Source organism: Ruditapes philippinarum, unplaced genomic scaffold (genome assembly GCF_026571515.1).
Source record: "Ruditapes philippinarum isolate M1 unplaced genomic scaffold, ASM2657151v2 ctg2889_1_1_1_1, whole genome shotgun sequence".
Classification (NCBI taxonomy): Eukaryota; Metazoa; Mollusca; class Bivalvia; order Venerida; family Veneridae; genus Ruditapes; species Ruditapes philippinarum.
This window is the reverse complement of record NW_026861690.1, coordinates 100606-120030: the sequence shown is the minus strand read 5'-3', so window position 1 is coordinate 120030 and position 19425 is coordinate 100606. Positions and strand designations below refer to the sequence as shown.

Below are 19425 nucleotides of genomic sequence, written 5' to 3'. Positions count from 1 at the left end.
TTACAAAAATACAGACTTTAAATGACAATACTATTTAAGTAAAACCTGGAATCAATATGGAATTACACTGATCTGCATATAAAATATCTTTCTGGTAATGGAATGGAAATACTCTGGGAATACAATGGCATGAACTTTAAAGAGAACTGGTGCTGTAATTCCATGGCTATCAGTAAGAATTAAGAGGACTTATCCAATCCAAATGTCGTGATGACTCATTTAAAAACGACTATTTAACCCATAACAAAAGATACTAGAATAATTTAAGCCACCCCCCCAACCGACTTGCTCATCCCTGTTTTTAGAATACAGCAATTTTATCAAAGGTAGGTCAGTCTGTAAGTACCCGGATGAAAGTGGTAATTAGGTAAATCACACCTTTCCTTGTTAACACTTTTACCCATGCTAGATATGGAAGAAACATGGCCATTTTATTCTAAAAGCATTCTGTAAGCATAGATTCAAATACTGCATTAAACCTGACAGATAAACTGACTAAAATGCATTTCAAATCTAAGATGAAATTAGGTAATCACCAACATGTTGATACACCATAGCCTCTTAACAGCAATGCTGAATAGGCTTAAATTTTGCTTAAGATAATACCAATGGCAATGTTACCCGGGCAACGTCCAAACATCTGCTATCAAGTAGAATCAGTATTTTGAACTGTATTTAATTTCCATTCAAACTATTTCAAAAGGCCTGCAACTCTTTCAAGAAAGATTACTAGTAAAAAGGCTTTTCAGCATTTATAGCATTACCCTTAAATCGATCTTTCTTTGAGGACCTTTTTTAGGAAACTTTAGAATAATGATTTCAAAATTTTACTTGGAGATAGGGATTATTCAACTCAATGATCCCTTTTAACAGAAAACTATTTCATCTCAAACATGAGCACTCTCAACTTTCAGTAATAAATACACCCCATTATTTACATGAAACAATGTCGCTGCTGAAAAAGAGCATACTTATTTTAAAAAATATGTTAATTGTTGAAAAACTTTTATCACATTTAAATAGAATGGCTTTACTTTTTCCGCCTTAAACTGCGGATAGGTGAGTGATTAGCCTTATCATAGGTGAGTGAATTAGCTTTATCATAGGTGAGTGATAGCCTTTAGTCACTGCATAAATTTATCGGCCAGTCGCACATCTATTCTAGATAGTCCACATAATAACATCTTCATTATTAACATAAAACATTTTGACAAGCCATTTTCTGCTATGATAAATGACTATATTTAAGTAATGCCTCATGTTAATAAGACTCAAGGCCAATGCACCTGAAATATAACCTTCGCACTAAGTCAAGCCAATTTTCAAATTATATGGTGAATTTACCAGTAATCAACCCATTTTTGATACATGTACCTGTAATTAAACCTTTCTTACACATTTGCCTGTAATTAGGCTTATTTTGATTAAGAAAATACACAATGCATGTTACCCCAACAACCAAACCATCACTGGTATCAAGTAGAACAGTCAAACTGTCACTGTAACTGTCACATTTAATATTCAATTAACCCCACCCACCCATTATTTAGTAAAAGGTCAAACTGAAGGTCAAACTGCCATTTCCACAAAGATTACTCCATTAAAAAATCTTTTACAGACATTTATGACAGTTCATTAAACACTTTATTAAATATAAAATTGATTTTCATTTGAAGGTTAATCCTTGAATTTTAGAGAAAATCAATTTCAGAAATAATTATTTTTCAACAATTTTACTATCTGAATAATTATTCAAACTTTAATGATCCTTTTAACAGAAAAAAAACTATTTTTCATCTCAACATGACACTCTCAAATTTCAGTAATAAAAATAACCCCATTATTTACATAGAAACAATATCTTCTAAAAAGAGTATACTTAACTTTTGAAAGAAATATGTTTAATTGTTTGAAACTTTATATCACATTTTACTATAATTGGCTTTATTTTTCCCCCCTTAACCTGCTGGGATAGGTGAGTGATTAGCCTTTATCCCCGCCAGTAAAGGATCAGGCCAGTTGGCACATTTAATTCTAGATCTGTCACAATAATAACCATCTCTCATTATTAACCAATAAAAACACTTTTAGACAAGGCCATTTTTCATGCTATGGATAAATGATATAGTTTGAAGTGGTAGCATAGCTAAGTGGTTAATGAGTCGAAGTTGTATTACCTAATGACTGCTATCCACATGGGTTCAAACCTTACGGCAGGGGCAAGTCTTGTTTCCTTGAGCAAGAAACTTTACACTTATTACAGGTTGATTCCAGGATCAGATAAAAAGTGTGTCCATTAAGCTTTTAGCTTCTTACACAATCAAACTAAAATGGATTCTCTATACCAAAGACATAGATTTTTATGATACTGAGTCTGAAATAGTATGACATAAAGCTCAATTCCAACAACTATACCTTTAAGACAAGCAAAAGAAAGACCAAACCACCCCATTTATCGAACACCGGTGGTTCTTTTCAGGTCCCTGTTTATGCCTGAAAGAATGCATCAAAGCACAACTGAGGTCTTTCTCCACCTGTATGGCTGGAAAGTGGCCATATTATGACCTATACTGTACAGGTTGGTGCAATGTAAAACCCCACCAAAAAGAAACAAAAACAAAACCACCAGGCCTGGTCTATAAAATATTGACCTTAACATAATCTTACCTACTGTAGAATTACTTCAGAAAAATCAAAATGGAAAAGAGAAAAGAAAAAGAAGAAAAAGGTTCTCAAATTCTGGTCTAAATTATTATAATGTAAACAAACCCTCCTTGGCTACTTATTTTACACGACCAGATCTTAGTGATACTGAGAAGAATAGGAAAAATGTGGAACTCATTTGTAATACATTATTAAGTTTTAATTTAGAGAATAAAACGACCACAGTATAAGCAATTGCAGCAATACTTTTGTAACTAAATGAACTTTTGGAATGTGATACTGCTATACTGTAACAAGCCCCCTATTAATTGTCATAAACTAAGCCAACTTCAAAGGCGTCCAATCATCTTATAATCATGAATGAGAAAATAAATTCACTATTTGCTAAGTCTAACGTAGTCAAACAACAGTAGATGGACAAATACATTTGTATTTCATCTTAAAATTCAATTTAGTTAACAAACATTAAAACACTATTTCTGTCATGTTTTTCAAACTGGGCCAGATAATAAGTTTTGATTACATTCTATTTTTGGGGTATCAGAAATCAAATATTTAGAAAGTACAAACTGATATTTCACATAATAATGATGGCAGCCATAGTGACTTGCCACTAAGAGCCAAGCTGTGAATTCTGACTTGGCTTGTTATACTGTTTGTGAAATGGATTTGCACTGCCTTAATTTGGAACGGTCCATTCAAAACTGAGGGGAATTCAGTATTAAAACTACCCACAGTAATGTCTAATGAGACTTTGTCTGACCTGACACCATATTGGTGGTAAAGGCAAATCACGTCTGATTCTAGCAAGGTAACAAGCAAAATTTAGACATATGACCTTGAAGGTCAAGGCCATTTATGAATGAAGGTCAAGTTTAGTCTGATTAACTTGAAGGTCTTGTGTTAAGGGTTGTTATGGCCCAGTATGGAGACAATACACCAAGAACTTAAAAAGTTATGATCAAGGTTAAAGTTTGCGGACAGCAACAGCAATGCCAACATGACTGTAACAATAACTCTACTTTTTTTCTTCGAAAAAAAAAGACGAGCTCAAAAGGGTTAAAAGCCTTTTCTTACATTTCTTAACTACTATGATCACCTTTTGTGGTACCTGTCCCTCACCACAAACTATTCTCTTCCCGAAGTTAAGTAGTAACACATAAATATTTATAGATATACATTTATACATGACCTAGCAATTTTTTTACAAATTGATTTCTGTTGGAAAAATCAGCTAAATCAGCGAAACAAAAGTTTGCACAGAAAAGAAACACAAAACCTTTTGTTGAAAATATGGATTATTATACAGTAATTACATCAACCCTGTAGTTTAAATGTTTCCCTTTATAATGACCTGAACAAAGTGCTTTAATTTTCATTTATCAATAAATAAAAGGGAATCTAATACTGCAACGGAACTTTAGGCATTTTTTCTGCGCTGGTTGCCGTTTTTTTGTCTAATTAATAGCAATGGTTACATATTAGTCATAATAACTATGGTGATGTTTGTTGGTGTTACCATATTCATTGTTCAATAAATAACCGTTTTTTAACATTTTCTGTAACAAATCATTAATCCTTGATGACAAATACCCCCAAATAGAACTTAAATAGCCTAAATTTTAACAATTTTATTATAATATTTATATCTTTTAATAGCAGGTAAAAAAAAATCAACAAAAACTATTTTTACATGTAAATGCAATATAGACTGCAAATGAACTGACGGTGTTAATCCAAACCTTGGAAACTCTGTTTTCATGATAGTCTTTATTGATAGAATAGAAATTCAAATTCAAACAATCAAAGTTACTGTTCCTGTCACCACTAAAAGCCATTTTAGATATTGACTAATAACTCAGGTTTAAAAGCCTCTTCCCCATGTAGGCACTACATCACTATATTACGGGGTATCTGTTTGTTTGTGCTAAATCTTGTAAATCGTTAAGAACAGAACTTTTTAACCATTATCTTTCTCTAGTTGTATAACATGCTTGTTGAAATATATTACATAATTTATGATGTGCATTTAACTGACTGCCATGTTTACACAAACTCTCTTGAAATCAAGTTATTACCGCGAAGGGTTTTTAAATCTGATACATATTTTGGTGATTTTCAAGAGCTTTGCCGTGTTTCACACAAACAAACACACGTAAATATCCAATATTGCTTCAATATTTCTTAAATGCACTCTATTATTTCGTCACTTTTACAGAATGAAAGATTTAGACTTAACTTTCGAGAAATGTTGTTTCGTTCTTGGTCATGTTTTATTCATTTTTCTTTTTCATTTTTTCTACGTAGATGGGGAAAGGAAAAATACACGAAGTTGAGTGGGGGGCTATAGTTAATTTAAGAGGATAACAATATCAATTCAAAACTAAAACAGAAAACCCTCAGAGAAAATGTTTAAGATTTCTAAATCATTATTCATTCATGTCATTATGTTGTACATGTTTTCTTCTTTGGACCCAAGTCTTTGTTAAATATAAACTGGGAAGTTTATAATAAGCAAAGTTTAACTTCTGAAGTTTATTTTGATGGCCATTCTCGTATCTTCAAAACTTTGACTTAGAAGCCATTTATTACAAATTTTGGCATCAAGGCAAATTTTCTGGAAAACTAATGAAATGTTACTTACTCGTCAGATTTTTCTGAATGAAGCGACCCTTGCGATGATGATCCGATCTTATAATCGTGTGGTAATGTTGCTCGCTGATGATGATTTACGCCGTCGTAACGATGAAAAGACTGATGACTTGAATTCTGGGTCGTGCCGGAAAATGTTTTTGATTTAGGTATATTTCTATACCCGTCAATAGTGTTTTTCTCTACTAATATAACATGTCTTGTATTTCCTCCGACTGTCCGCCGTGCGTACCTTTTACTCGGTGACCTGAATAGCACAGATAAGTTATACAGAAAATGATACAGTTTTCAAATAAATCAATTAAAATGTATAACAATTATATTTAGTCTGACAATTTGGGTTTATCAACAAGTGAAACTCTTCTCTATTTTTAAATTGTTAGGTTCTTAAAAACGAAAATTTTCACAATAGTTTACATATTTGATGTACATATATTATCTAAATGTATTAATATAAAACAGTAAGACTCAACTTGAACTCAGTGTCATAATATTCATCTTCACTAAAGGCTTAATACATATTTAGATTTACCTATGTTACATACATCAAATAATGTTAAGCCTACTGTCTTTAGATAATTAATCATGAACATATCTTTCCTCTGTTAGAAACAGACATTTTAAAAAGCCAAGCATTTTTTAATTGCCTTTAAAGTCACAATTGCATAGCTGCATAAGGTTTCATTAATATGAATGTGACTTCAGAACTTTACTGATGAAGGAAAACCCGAGAAGCCCCTCCATGATTTATTTCAGGCACAGGAGCTGGCAGCTGGGTAGGACAACTGTCACTCTGGCAGCCTTCTCGCAGAACAGAATTTATCATCCTTTATGGGATTCTAACCCACATCTATATCGGCCAAGTGATTTGAGGTCAGTAACCTTACCCACTCACCCATGGAGACCAAATCACATCATTATCTACATGACTAGATACAGCACATGCACTATTAAAATAATCAAGGGGTTAACCGCAAAACTGTAGTAAATTATATCAAATAAAGACACACTTACAACAATTTTGCTGTCAACCCTTGATTTACAGACATGACAACCCATTAACCTTTGACCTGCAGATTTTCATAAATAAACTTTTTTCAAATCTTGTCCATTATCAATTTAAATTTTTGTACAGATTATCAGCCAACAGTATAGAGCTTGGTCAATCTGTATGGACCAGGCTCTGAACCGTTTGGCAAAGGCTAATTACTGTTCTGTAACAGCAGGATAAGGGTTAACTGTGTTAGTGGCTGAAAACTTTTCGTTAAGGATAAAAAAACAAACAAAACCAGGCATCTGATAACAAATAAAAGAAAAGAAAGAATCTTCTGAAAAAAAATAAATAAAAAAATAAACTTGTTATCATAATCAGGAACTGCGTCATAGTAATTATATAAACTATGCTGATCAGGGGCTGTAACTCTTCTCAAGTTTTATAAAATTACATTACGCAAGGTTTCAAAAAACATATTTGAAAACTTTTTTCTCTCATTGCCATGGCTTATACATTATACCAAAGGTAAAATTCAGTATATTTTGTCAAAACAGTGGTTGAGCACATTATCTGTATACTGGAGTATATTATTATTTTGTGCCAGTGTTGAGTGGCTGGTCTGTAGAAATGAATAAGGGAAAAAATGAATATTGAAAATAAGAATAATGCTATCATATCTTGCATTGAATTTCTTGGCATTTTGATTATAAATCACTTATTGTTAGAGAGGCTAATTATGTATGGACTTAATAATCTATTCATCAATTCAATTAACTCTATTAATATTATCTATACAAAAGAAGAAAAAAACTGATATGCATAATTTACAAAAGTAGAACTTTGGCTCATAATCTGAAAGTGAAACCGGAGTACAAGTAACTGACATATTTATGTTTTTTCTTACACATTAAGGACACAAAAATTTATACTGCAAATATAAGGAAATGAGAATGTAATCTTTACAAATATACCAAAAAAAAAAAAAATCTTCACTCTATTAGGTAAAATCATAGGCAAAAAGATCCCTGAAATTGAAACATTCTACATTTTGTAATGTAAGCTCAAATTTTTAAAAAAGCTTAATCAACATCTAGCAAATCTGTTTCCAAGATACCAGTACTGGTGTTATATCAGTAAAGTTGTTGTTATACTGCAAAAAAACCACCTTGCCCCATCCCTACCCCTTTTCTCCTCATCAATAGTCAGTGTCTTACAAAAAATGGAAAATTTGGAGTACTCCCCCATTTACAATGTCTTATCAACCTAAATATGACAGAGTTCTTTAAAAAAAAATCTTGTCAACTCAATATGGTTTCCAAACCAATATATAAGAAACAGAAAAAAGATTTTAAAAAATTGTATTTGAATAACTCAATTGATGGATGCAGTACTGTAAAATGTTAAACTACACTAAGATTAAGTTTGTTACGAGGCAGTCTCTACTGTACAGAGACCCAACAAAAATGTGATATGGCCTTTTACACCATACTATATTCTCTAAACTAAATCTTTAAACACAATATAAAATATTATCCGAAGCAAAAGTGAAGCAAAAAAATACAGACAAGAAACATAAAACATTATAAAGGATAATAAGATTTACAAAACTTTATAAAATAAAAACTTATGAAAAAGATAACTTGAAAGAAATCAATGTCCTCGGTGTAATTTGAACCCACAGATATTAAGAACAAATAGTTTGGAAAAAAAGCAACCCCAACCTTCTGGTCATTGGGCAGCCTAAAACAAAATCTAATATCCAGCAAGAATAAGCGTAGAAATATTTGTAAGTATTTCAAATAAAATTTGAGATGCAGATGAGTCTTTTGTTGAAACAGCATTCCTGTTTGTTAATTGACCAATGGTAAACTAGCACTCAGCAATTTGTCTTCATTGCTTTATTTTCATTTGCTGGAACACAACGTTCCTGTTTTTAGAATTGACCAATGGTAAACTAGCACTCAGCTATTTGTTTTCATTGCTTTATTTTCATTGGCTGGAACACAGCGTTCCTGTTTTTAGAATTGACCAATGGTAAACTAGCACTCAGCTATTTGTTTTCATTGCTTTATTTTCATTGGCTGGAACACAGCGTTCCTGTTTTTAGAATTGACCAATGGTAAACTAGCACTCAGCAATTTGTTTTCATTGCTTAATTTTCATTTGCTGGAACACAACATTCCTGTTTTTAGAATTGACCAATGGTAAACTAGCACTCAGCTATTTGTTTTCATTGCTTTATTTTCATTGGCTGGAACAGGGCGTTCCTGTTTTTTGAAATGACCAATGATAAACTAGCACTCAGCAATTTGTTTTCATTGCTTTATTTTCATTAGATGAAATATAGCATTACTTCATTCAAAACTGACCAATGGTTAACTAGAACTCAGCAATTTGTTTTCACAGCCTTCTTTTCATTGGTTGGAACATAGCATTTCTGTATTCAACAAGAGCTGTTGGTAGGACAGCAACGCTCGACTATTCTTAGTGCTTGATAGTAAAAAAAATGCTTGATACAGTTTTCTCCTCCTGTTTACAGGTTGGGGTCATGATGGTGAACAAGTGTGCAAAGTTTCAAAGCCATATGTCAATGGACTTTGAAAATATTTGAACTATTACAAAAACTGTAACGTAAATTCTAAGTCGAAAAAGGGGCATAATTCTGTCAAAATGCTTGCTAGAGTTACCTCCTCCTGTCTACAGGTTGGGGTCATGATGGTGAACAAGTGTGCAAAGTTTCAAAGCCATATGTCAATGGACTTTGAAAATATTTGAACTATTACAAAAACTTTAACGTAAATTCTAAGTCAACTTATTTTCATTGGCTGAAATATAACATCCCTACATTCAAAACTGACCAATGATTAACAATTTGTTTTCACAGCCTTCTTTTCATTGGCTGAAATACAGCATTCTTGTATTCGAAACTGACCAATGGTAATCTAGTATACAGCCATTTATTATAACCTTATTTTTATGGACTGATGCAATAAAGCGTTCCTTTATAATGGCTTTTTCTACAATCAACTAATGGAAAATTAGTACTCAGCCACTGGTGTCCATTCATTCAAGTTATGTTAGGCTTTCAAGACTAGTGGATATTTTAAATATATGAAGGTGGAAGAATGGGGTTATAATTGCCTTAAATGAAGCATAAGATATGAAGGTTGACAGGAAATTTTATGTTTATAAAAGGATTAAAGTTTTTTGTTGTTTTTTGTTTGTTTCTTCTTCACATGAATAGATAGATTTGTTTTGCTTGAGGACTATAAAGAGCCAAAGGTATATGAAGGTAAACCAATAAGTCATGCAAGAGGGCAAATAATCATTATGCTTTATACTGTGGTTATACTTTTAGCCAGGTCGGTCAGGGAAATTGGGGTAAATAAAAAGGTGTTTATTTTCATTCAAGCATTGTTTTATGAAAAGAAGGTAAATGGGCGTTTATATTGAAAAAAAAAATACTGATCATGCATTGAACAAAAGAATGTGTTACAGAAAATAAGGAAAGAAAAATAATTCAAAATAATGGAAAAGACAAATATGGCTCTAGGCTAAAGAAATAACACTACTTGCATAAAACGCAAAAAAAATAAATTGACATTAAATATTGAAATGCTGTTATAAGACTGGGGGGATGCAATACTCGTGTGCTATGATGATAAGGTACCATACTGATAAGCCTCACCTGCAGAATGAGCGCTCTATTTTCGCTCGGCGTTTCGATTCCTCAAGGGTTTGGAACTCTGTCCTACCGCTGAAAGGAATTTTTGTCTTTTTTGTATATTCAAGGGATGCAACTCTTACAGGCATTTTCAACTTTAGTTACTCAAGAGTTACGTATCATAGATAGCTTTTCATGTTATTTTAATGTGCAAATATTTGACAAGAGGGGAATTGAAAGCTGGGGACACAGCACTCAAAGCAACAAAGGTTAGAAATCATCAAAGCAACTTTTAGGGGTGTGTTAATAGTCTAGCATCATTCTACAAAATCAACAAAAAAATGCTGTAACGGTTTTTTAATTCCACATTTTGTAATCTATTTTTGTTTTTTAATTCCACATACTGATATTTGATGACATATTCCTACATATATTATATTTTTAAATGATTTTCAGTGAAAGGTCAATGATGACTTAATACCTCACTACTTAAACATTCGGCAGAAAAACAATTACCTGTGAATGTTTATTTCATAAAAATAGGACATCATTTTTATAGGATCTTAGAAATTCAAATCCATTACTACAGTTATATATTAAATAATTTCAAAATTAGACAATACTGCTAATGAATAAGCTGACAAAGAATTACTGTCATTAAACTGTACAATACTACTGTACAATACTGACATCTATAAAGTGTATTTTTTTGGTGTATTTGAATGTTGTATATATGAGATACCATTATAAAATATCCAAGTATTAAATCAATTTGAAATATCACAGAAAACCTAACAGAATACATCACAAAGGCCTTATAAACAATAAAGTCTTAACTACTAGACTCTTAAAATCATGAAATAACAACATTAACTATGACCATGACCAAGGGCTAAATGGTTGTAAACAGATTTTATTTAGAGTTCAATGCAATACAGATTTTTCACATTATAATTTAGCAGTGATGCTATGATTCTTTAAGATGTTTTGAAAGAAATTTGAAATTATATGTATGATTGGGCGTTATTTTTTGGCAAGAAATTCATTTGACCAATCATAGAATAGAGTTCCATATGAATATGGTTCCGTATGACCAATCATAGAATCTCATTATGAGAATGCATCTGATTTGATGCTATTTTTAGTACAAAAATACTTGACCAAAAAATAAATTTCTATTATTAATATGCATCTGATTGGTTGTTATATTTGGCACAGAAATAAAACTTGACTAATCATAAAGTCACTTTCTGATAATGTATCGGATTGGTTAGTATTTTATGGTAAAATACTAAAAATTAGCCAATCATATAGTCCTGTTATTTCTATGCACTAGATTGGTTGCTATTTTTAGCACAGAAATTCATTTGCCCAATCATACTCTAGTATTGATACTGAAACTAGTTTGCAATCTCATATTTACAACTTTTAGCCTTGGTCTTTACTGTATGAAATATTAATGTTAAAATATATAGAAAAAAAATTAATGTTAAAATATATAGAAAAAAATAAATAATGGTGAAAATGGGAACACTATTATGTTAAGGTGCAAAAAAAAATTAATAAAGTGAAGTGTTAACATTATTTAATGTGAAAACAACATGTTATTTCATTCCATGTTGTTAAGATTTGAAAATAAAATGTGAAAAAAAATCAAACAAAGTGCAGTCTGAAGAAAGATTCTTCAAAAGAAAATGTGTGTTAGTAATAATAATAAAAATTTTGTTACATTTTTTCAAAATTAACAAGGAAAAAATGTCAAAGTAATTGTATTAAAAGCCACTGTTCTGATGTTCTGAACATAATGACGGCTGTTTACTGCCATACCAAAGTGTAATATATTGTCTGAATAAGCGCCACCTCCAGTAAACAACTAATGGAGGACATCATTCTTAGTATTATCACTGAATACTGCCCCACATAGTAATAGAAGAATAGATTACACAATGCCATCATTTTTCATTTCCACCAATTAGAAAGAACAACAATGGTACATATTTACCTGTTTAATTACAATATTTTCTATTTTACTTAATTTTGGGCTATATCAGCATATTTCGGACAAGATAACTTTATTTTGGGCAGTTTACCTTTGGGATATGTTTACTGTTACTTAACTTTGGGCTCTTAAGTTCAACTTTAGCCTAATTCACTTAACGTTGGGCTTAATGACTTTACTTTGTCCCATTTTACTTATTTTAGTAATTGGGAGGGGCTGGTATAAACAAAATTTTTAATGAAAAGAATAACTGAAGACTTGCAAAACAAGAGCTATGTAAAACCACTGACACATTATACTATTTGTGTAGCATTATTAATTTTCATATACTTAAAATAAAAGGGGAATACTAGGCCTTTTTTTTTAAGGAATATTCAGAATATTCGTGAAATGTTTTTATCAGTAAGTTTTGCCTATTGTTTAACAAGTGTCATTATGTTCAAAAATCGTGAACACGGGCACGTTCAGCTAGTATATACAGTAGAGGTCAGATGCCTGGTAGTACGAGGGGAGGGGCAGCAGAAGATGAAAGATGTTAATTTGTAACAGTTCATGATTAAAATTCACACACACACACACATAAAATGAAAGAGAACTGTAACAAAGTAATAAAATGCTATAAAACAACTCATCTCTTTGCCTTATGCCTGTTTTGTCTTGAAAATTTAGAATTGTGAGTAATACTTAAGAATCTCAAAAAGTGATGGCATCGACTATTTAATTTTTTTTTGTAAATCTTAAATCAAACGGAATGGAAAAAGAAAAGGAATGAAAGAAGAAATATTTCCCATACATACCTGTACCTAAATTTTGACCCTAAAGAAAACATCTTTTTAGACGGAGGGTTTGGAGTGTGTAGACGAAAAAAGGTGTGATGTTCGACGCAGGATTTCCACATATTTTTACAAGATCTGTAACTAACCATGTTGAAACCTATAAGGTTTTCCACTGTATCATTCTGTTAAAGTAAAAATAGAATATATAAAATACCATCAACAAAATCTGATTAAACAGTAATGATTTCAATTTACGAAAATAAATTATAATTGACTGTGTTGAAACCTGTAAAGTTTTTCAACAGTATCATTTTTGTTAAAAAGAGAAGAAGAAAAAGAACATCAATATAAGTTACTAACATCTCATAAATGTGTACTTTGTATTATTCAAATATGTAGAAGTTTATTTTTAGTGATTATCTAACTTTGTACATTTTGCACAGTCAGACATTATCAAAAATAGCGCCAAATGACACTAAATTATAATATGATACCATGAAAATATTTATATGTAAGGCATTCTTCATTGCTATGTCTTTCGATGTATAGAGAATCTTAGCAAATGTAGGTTTTTCACCATCTTATCTCAGGGTAAAAACAAACTTTTATAGTTAAAACTGGAGCTACAATGGTAAAAGTTTGTTTGTTACACCCCTTGGAAAAAACCCAAATTCAGATTAACGTTTATTCTTATATTTCATGCCGTTTAAAATATCTTAACACCAAAGGGAAACTCTAATTCAATATTATAATATCTAAAAGTATTCAAAAATTCTGAAAAAAAAGAAAGAAAAAAAAAATCATACTTGTTCCCTTCTTAACTGGATGAAGAACTGTTTCCTTTTGAAGGAGATTTTTACTATTTTAGACCTGGAAAAAAAACAAACAGTGATGCATGTAAAAATGTTGTGGCATATTATTATAAGATCACGTTAAGGCATACTATCAAATATAATCATTCAATTGATACTAAACCCTCATCTCATTGTATTATGTATCAGCCATTCATTTGTAAGATCACATTAAGGCATTCTATTAAATATAATAGTTTCAAAGACTTGGTTAAAATTTAAGTCACACCAACATTATTAGCAACATTTTAGCTTTTTTGGTAGAGGAGAAATCTCAAACACACACCTTTACACAAATTTAGCGCAAATGACTTTTTGTAAACTAGCTAGATATCTTCTCGAAAATAAACAAATTAAATGTTCTTGACGGAATTTAAGCTCAAAGTAGTCAGAGGCTAGTAATTCTAGCCAGCAAACGTTAACAATCTCATCACAGAGAAATCATGTTGATTTAATTCAGCATTTAATTGATGCTAAACCCTTATCTAACTGTATTATGTGCCTTGAATCTAAGCCAGCAATTCATTTTGAACTTGTAGTTAAATGCAAGAAGATTTCAAAATAAATATACCCAAATTAAAGCAGGTAGCAATATTGGTCTGGTTTTAAGTCATATCAACACTATAAATGTCATATAGTGACTTTTCACCTTTATTATAAGAGGAAAGCATTAGGTGCACCTCTATGAATTTTCTCAGGCACAAGCGCGCATCAGAGTAGAACCACCAACCTTCCATAAGCTAGCTGGCTAGATTCCTTGTGTTAAGAGAGACTCTAAGATCTCTGGCAGGATTGACACTTCAAGTGGTGAGGGGCAACTGACTCAACCGACTGTATAGAGGCTTGTCAAGATTTATGGAGATTCACACTGGGCAGGCTTTATACTGGTGACATACCTTATTCATTATGATATTGGTGACATAGGTTACACATTATCTCCACTATAGCTGTAATACTTACCAAGGGAATGTGTTTATTTTCATATTATTTTGAAAGACTACAAGGCCAACTGACGTCACTCCTAAATGTATCTCTAGATTACTCTGGTCCTGTAAAATATAGTGTAAAATATAGTGTAAAAATACAGTGTCAAATATAGTGTAAAATACAGTTCAAAAATGTGGTGTAAAATAGTGTAAAACACATTAAAGTGGCATGACTCCAGTTGAGTACAATAAATCTTAGAAAATCAAACTAAAGAAAAGTATACAAATAGTTTAAGCAATGCATAAAAATTCACCATCTCAACAAAACTTTGAATGTATTATTCAAAATACAACAGAATTTACTAGTTTTTACCACCAAAGATTTGCCAATTACTATCAGAGTGAGAGAAGCTTTTACAAACTTTGACCACTTAAAGGGAATTTCTGTAGAAAGTATCTATGACAGGTATAATCACTAAATTTGTTCACTTTACAATTTTAACTCAAAAGAACAATTCTAAACTGTTCACGGAAATTAACACTAATTAAGAGGCATGCTTCTTTAAAGTGAAATTCCAAACAAATTCTAAATGATATAGTACAATCTGACCCATTAGAAATTGCAATTTATTTATTAACACCCTTAAGGTAGTCTAACTGTAATGCTTCCCACCAAAAAAATCCGTCAATATTGTAGCAAATCGGTCATTTCCGGAATGTTAATTTTTCAAAATCTTGGACATTAGATTATTTACAATCACTCATCCTGTATTGCACTATACTAAATTTAAATGCTGGTTATAAATGGTTAAAATTATTGAATACCTAAAATTGAGAACATTGTGAAAGAAATAAAAGCGTTCCAGAAATGACCGATTTATTAAGATATTGGCCGATGTTAGCAATTCTTTGACGGGAAAGCATTACAGTAAGACTAGTTTAAATGTTACTTTCCAAGCATTTCTGAAGCTATAAATCTCACAGAAGCACAGTAATGCTTTCATATAAAATTCAATAGCCTATATTATAAATTTTAGAAGCTTTACACAGATATATTTCCATTTTATATTTCATGAATAAAATATCATATACATGTATATACATATCCCTCAAAACAGATAAAGTAGCATTTACGTATAATGTCTTTTTATTATTAATATTTTGCTTTATATACCAGGACAGGACAAAAGAAGGTATTTCAACAATACCAATATTAATGAGAGGAAAGTGCAATGACATAGAATAATATAAATTCATTCTAAATATTTGACTTCAATCAATTAAAGGGACTCCACTGAGGTTTTTATACATAACAAGACTGGAATTTTATTTTTAGGTTTGTGCCACATTTCATGTAGATCTGGACAAATCACTAATGTGCAAAATTTCAGAACAATGGCTCACTCAGTTTTTATAGGAAAAAAATAATCATACCTAATATGATAAATGAAACCAACAATGAAAAGAGTTTCAACATTTCAACTTAAACCAGGCTAAAAATGGCATAAAAAATCAATTTTAGGTATTTTTTATAATCTTTTGCATTTTTTTCTGTTTCAAGTGCCAATCTCAAATTCTATGCTTTAAACCTTTTTAAATCTCAGTGGATTTCATTTAATTAATTTCATTAACTTTTCAAATTCATTGGATCTTGAATTAGTCCATCCACCAAACAATGACACACACTCTCTCTTCTTTCTCTCTCTCTAGTACCTATATGAATGTTATGTCTATAATCTTCCCCATTGAAAAAAAATAAATAAAATAAAATAAATTACAATGTTATATTACAACTATACTGATAAAATGTTAATTTTTCCTCTGTCCTGGATAAATAAAGAATAAAAAAATATGTACAATAAAATTGTTAGTAAAATGGACATCAGTGTTTGTAGTTACATACTAAATGCTGTGTGTTTTTAATTTATGGTGTTTTTTTACCTATCTTTATTTTGAAAATATTTTTGCTAAGTATAACAGTCATTAAAGGGAGACACAGGCAAAATTTTCATTTCTTAGTTTTGAAATTTTCATTCATTATTCTGTAAATGTCCTCAAAATGAATACACTAAACAGTCAAAGGAACAAAACTTTTCTCCATATAAAGAATAAAATGGTGTTTTCCTAACTTGACCCGCGTGGGTCAGGTTAGAGCGCTAAAATTTCACAATAGTTGTCACTCTGTACTCTGGAAACGTTAAAAAACATGTCAAATCAATTACTTAGACTTGTTTCAATCATACAATATCCACAATATTTGTTATTGTAACTTCCAGGGTTTGTTCAAATCGCATGACTTGTTTTTAAACTATTCGGTGATTCTGTTCGCGTCAAAATTTCGTTCAACATATATAGATATATTTAAACTTCAAACCCAAAATATATAGAATTTATACAGAAATTCATGTTTGGACTTTAAGAAATGTCATTTTAGGGTAATTTGAGCACAGAAAATCATTTTTATATTTTTGCCATTATTTTGCCTGAGTATCCCTTTAATTTATTATATTCCAGGAAGGAAATGGTTGTCTCCCCTTTTTCCAGTGAAAATGCTAAATGAAGTTAAACAGGCAATTACATGTATAAGAGTAGCCTGGGATTCAGCTGTTGATAGTTTTTGCTTATTCATAACATTTTTTTTTTGCTTATTCATAACATATGCGCTATTCTGAATTCGTTCGTGGTTTTGATAGTATCAAATTGCAAAACAGAAGCACATAAAAAATGGACAGACTGGTCAAGTGATAAAGCTGACTGCCTCTCAACCATGGGATCCTGATTCAAGAACAGCTGGATTCAATACTAGTTTCCCTACTCATAGAACAATAATGAACCACTGTAAAATTCACTCATTAGAAGATGTTTCATGCTAAATATCTTAGCTCTAGCTCTTTGAGTTCTTTAAAAGAAGATTTTTAAGTTTTTACTATATGCATATAGGGAAAATCAAAGACCCCCTGGGGCGGGGCCAATTTTGACCCCAGGGCTTTTATTTGAACAAACTTGGTAGACACTCACTAGAATATGTTTCATGCTTAATATCTAAACTCTAGCTATTTGGGTTTTTTCAAAGAAGATTTTTTAAGTTTTTACTTTATGCATATAGGGAAAATCAATGACCCCCTGGGACGGGGCCAATTTTGACCCCAGGGCTTTTATTTGAACAAACTTGGTAGACACTCATTAGAAGATGTTTCATACTAAATATCTTAGCTCTAGCTCTTTGGGTTCTTTAAAAGAAGATTTTTTAAGTTTTTACTATATGCATATAGGGAAAATAAAGACCCCCTGGGGCGGGGCCAATTTTGACCCCTGGGCTTTTATTTGAACAAACTTGGTAGACACTCAATAGAAGATGTTTTTTAAGAGAAGATATTTAAAGTTTTTTCTTTCGGTTGCCATGGCAAATCAATTACTTAGACTTGTTTCAATCATACAATATCCACAATATTTGTTATTGTAACTTCCAGGGTTTGTTCAAATCGCATGACTTGTTTTTAAACTATTCGGTGATTCTGTTCGCGTCAAAATTTCGTTCAACATATATAGATATATTTAAACTTCAAACCCAAAATATATAGAATTTATACAGAAATTCATGTTGGGACTTTAAGAAATGTCATTTTAGGGTAATTTGAGTACAGAAAATCATTTTTATATTTTTGCCATTATTTTGCCTGAGTATCCCTTTAATTTATTATATTCCAGGAAGGAAATGGTTGTCTCCCCTTTTTCCAGTGAAAATGCTTAATGAAGTGCAAAACAGGCAATTACATGTATAAGAGTAGCCTGGGATTCAGCTGTTGATAGTTTTTGCTTATTCATAACATATTTATTTTGCTTATTCATAATATATGCGCTATTCTATATTCGTTCGTGGTTTTGATAGTATCAAATTGCAAAACAGAAGCACATAAAAAATGGACAGACTGGTCAAGTGATAAAGCTGACAGCCTCTCAACCATGGGATCCTGATTCATAAACAGCTGGATTCAATACTAGTTTCCCTACTCATAGAACAATAATGAACCACTGTAAAATTCTTTTCCTAAAACAAACCAGTACTGTAACATATGAAGAATGTTTTGAAAGGCAGTCTCCTTAATGATTAGGCCACAATTTCCATTCCATTCAGGTATATACACACTGATATCCATTTTGTATATACTAATGGTACAAAATATAAACTATAATTATTATTAAATATAATATTTCTCGATGTTATGATAAATTTATAATCTGGACAGTTCGTGAAAATCTTGCCTTTGTCAGCCTTGGTGGAAGAACTCTATCCTTGGACATTTGTGTAACCTGGCAAACAATGCAATTATCAACAAATGAGTAAAAAAATTCTGCTTCTCTTGTAATATTCCCTATTAATGCCCCAGTGTTAATTTGTGTAATCATTTTAAGTGGAGCATTTATAAAGAACAATACAGTATCTGCAATTATGAAGAGATGACAATTTTCACTTATTACAATACTATTCCTGAAACTAATTCTCTTGTAACATATCATATTTATCTATTTTTATTTTTGCTGTCTTTTTTTCTTTCATTTTCCTTTCTATTTTTCATTTTTGAAAATGGGAAAATTCCCTGGAATCAGGGAATTTCGAGAAATGATACAGTATTTGATATATTCAAGCATGCCAAATATGTTCATTGTAATCATATGCCAAATATAATGGAGAAATGTCACATAGGAATGCTTAATACATGGGCATGATATAACTAATATAATAGATATTTCTTAACCCAGAAAAAATACATAGATTAAGAAAGAAGCTATTATATGAAATATTCCAAAGAAATCTACAGAATAAAACTTCTATGATTAGTCTCTAGATTTCCATCCCTTTATATCTATAACTCTTAATGATAAAACTATCATACAGAC

The 19425-nt window shown here is 31.1% G+C and overlaps 1 protein-coding gene across 1 annotated transcript in view; it reads right to left on the bottom strand.

The window, feature by feature from the left end:
- Positions 1–19425, bottom strand: part of LOC132716527 (tyrosine-protein phosphatase non-receptor type 4-like) — a 101783-nt gene that overhangs the window by 55553 nt on the left and 26805 nt on the right. Inside the window, exons 10-15 of the mRNA XM_060699824.1 lie at positions 18790–18837; positions 14561–14649; positions 13556–13619; positions 12771–12931; positions 9999–10067; positions 5309–5563 (exon numbers count right to left, since the gene is read on the bottom strand). Coding sequence (XP_060555807.1) covers positions 5309–5563; positions 9999–10067; positions 12771–12931; positions 13556–13619; positions 14561–14649; positions 18790–18837 — 686 coding nt within the window. The remainder of the gene's footprint in view (positions 1–5308; positions 5564–9998; positions 10068–12770; positions 12932–13555; positions 13620–14560; positions 14650–18789; positions 18838–19425) is intronic.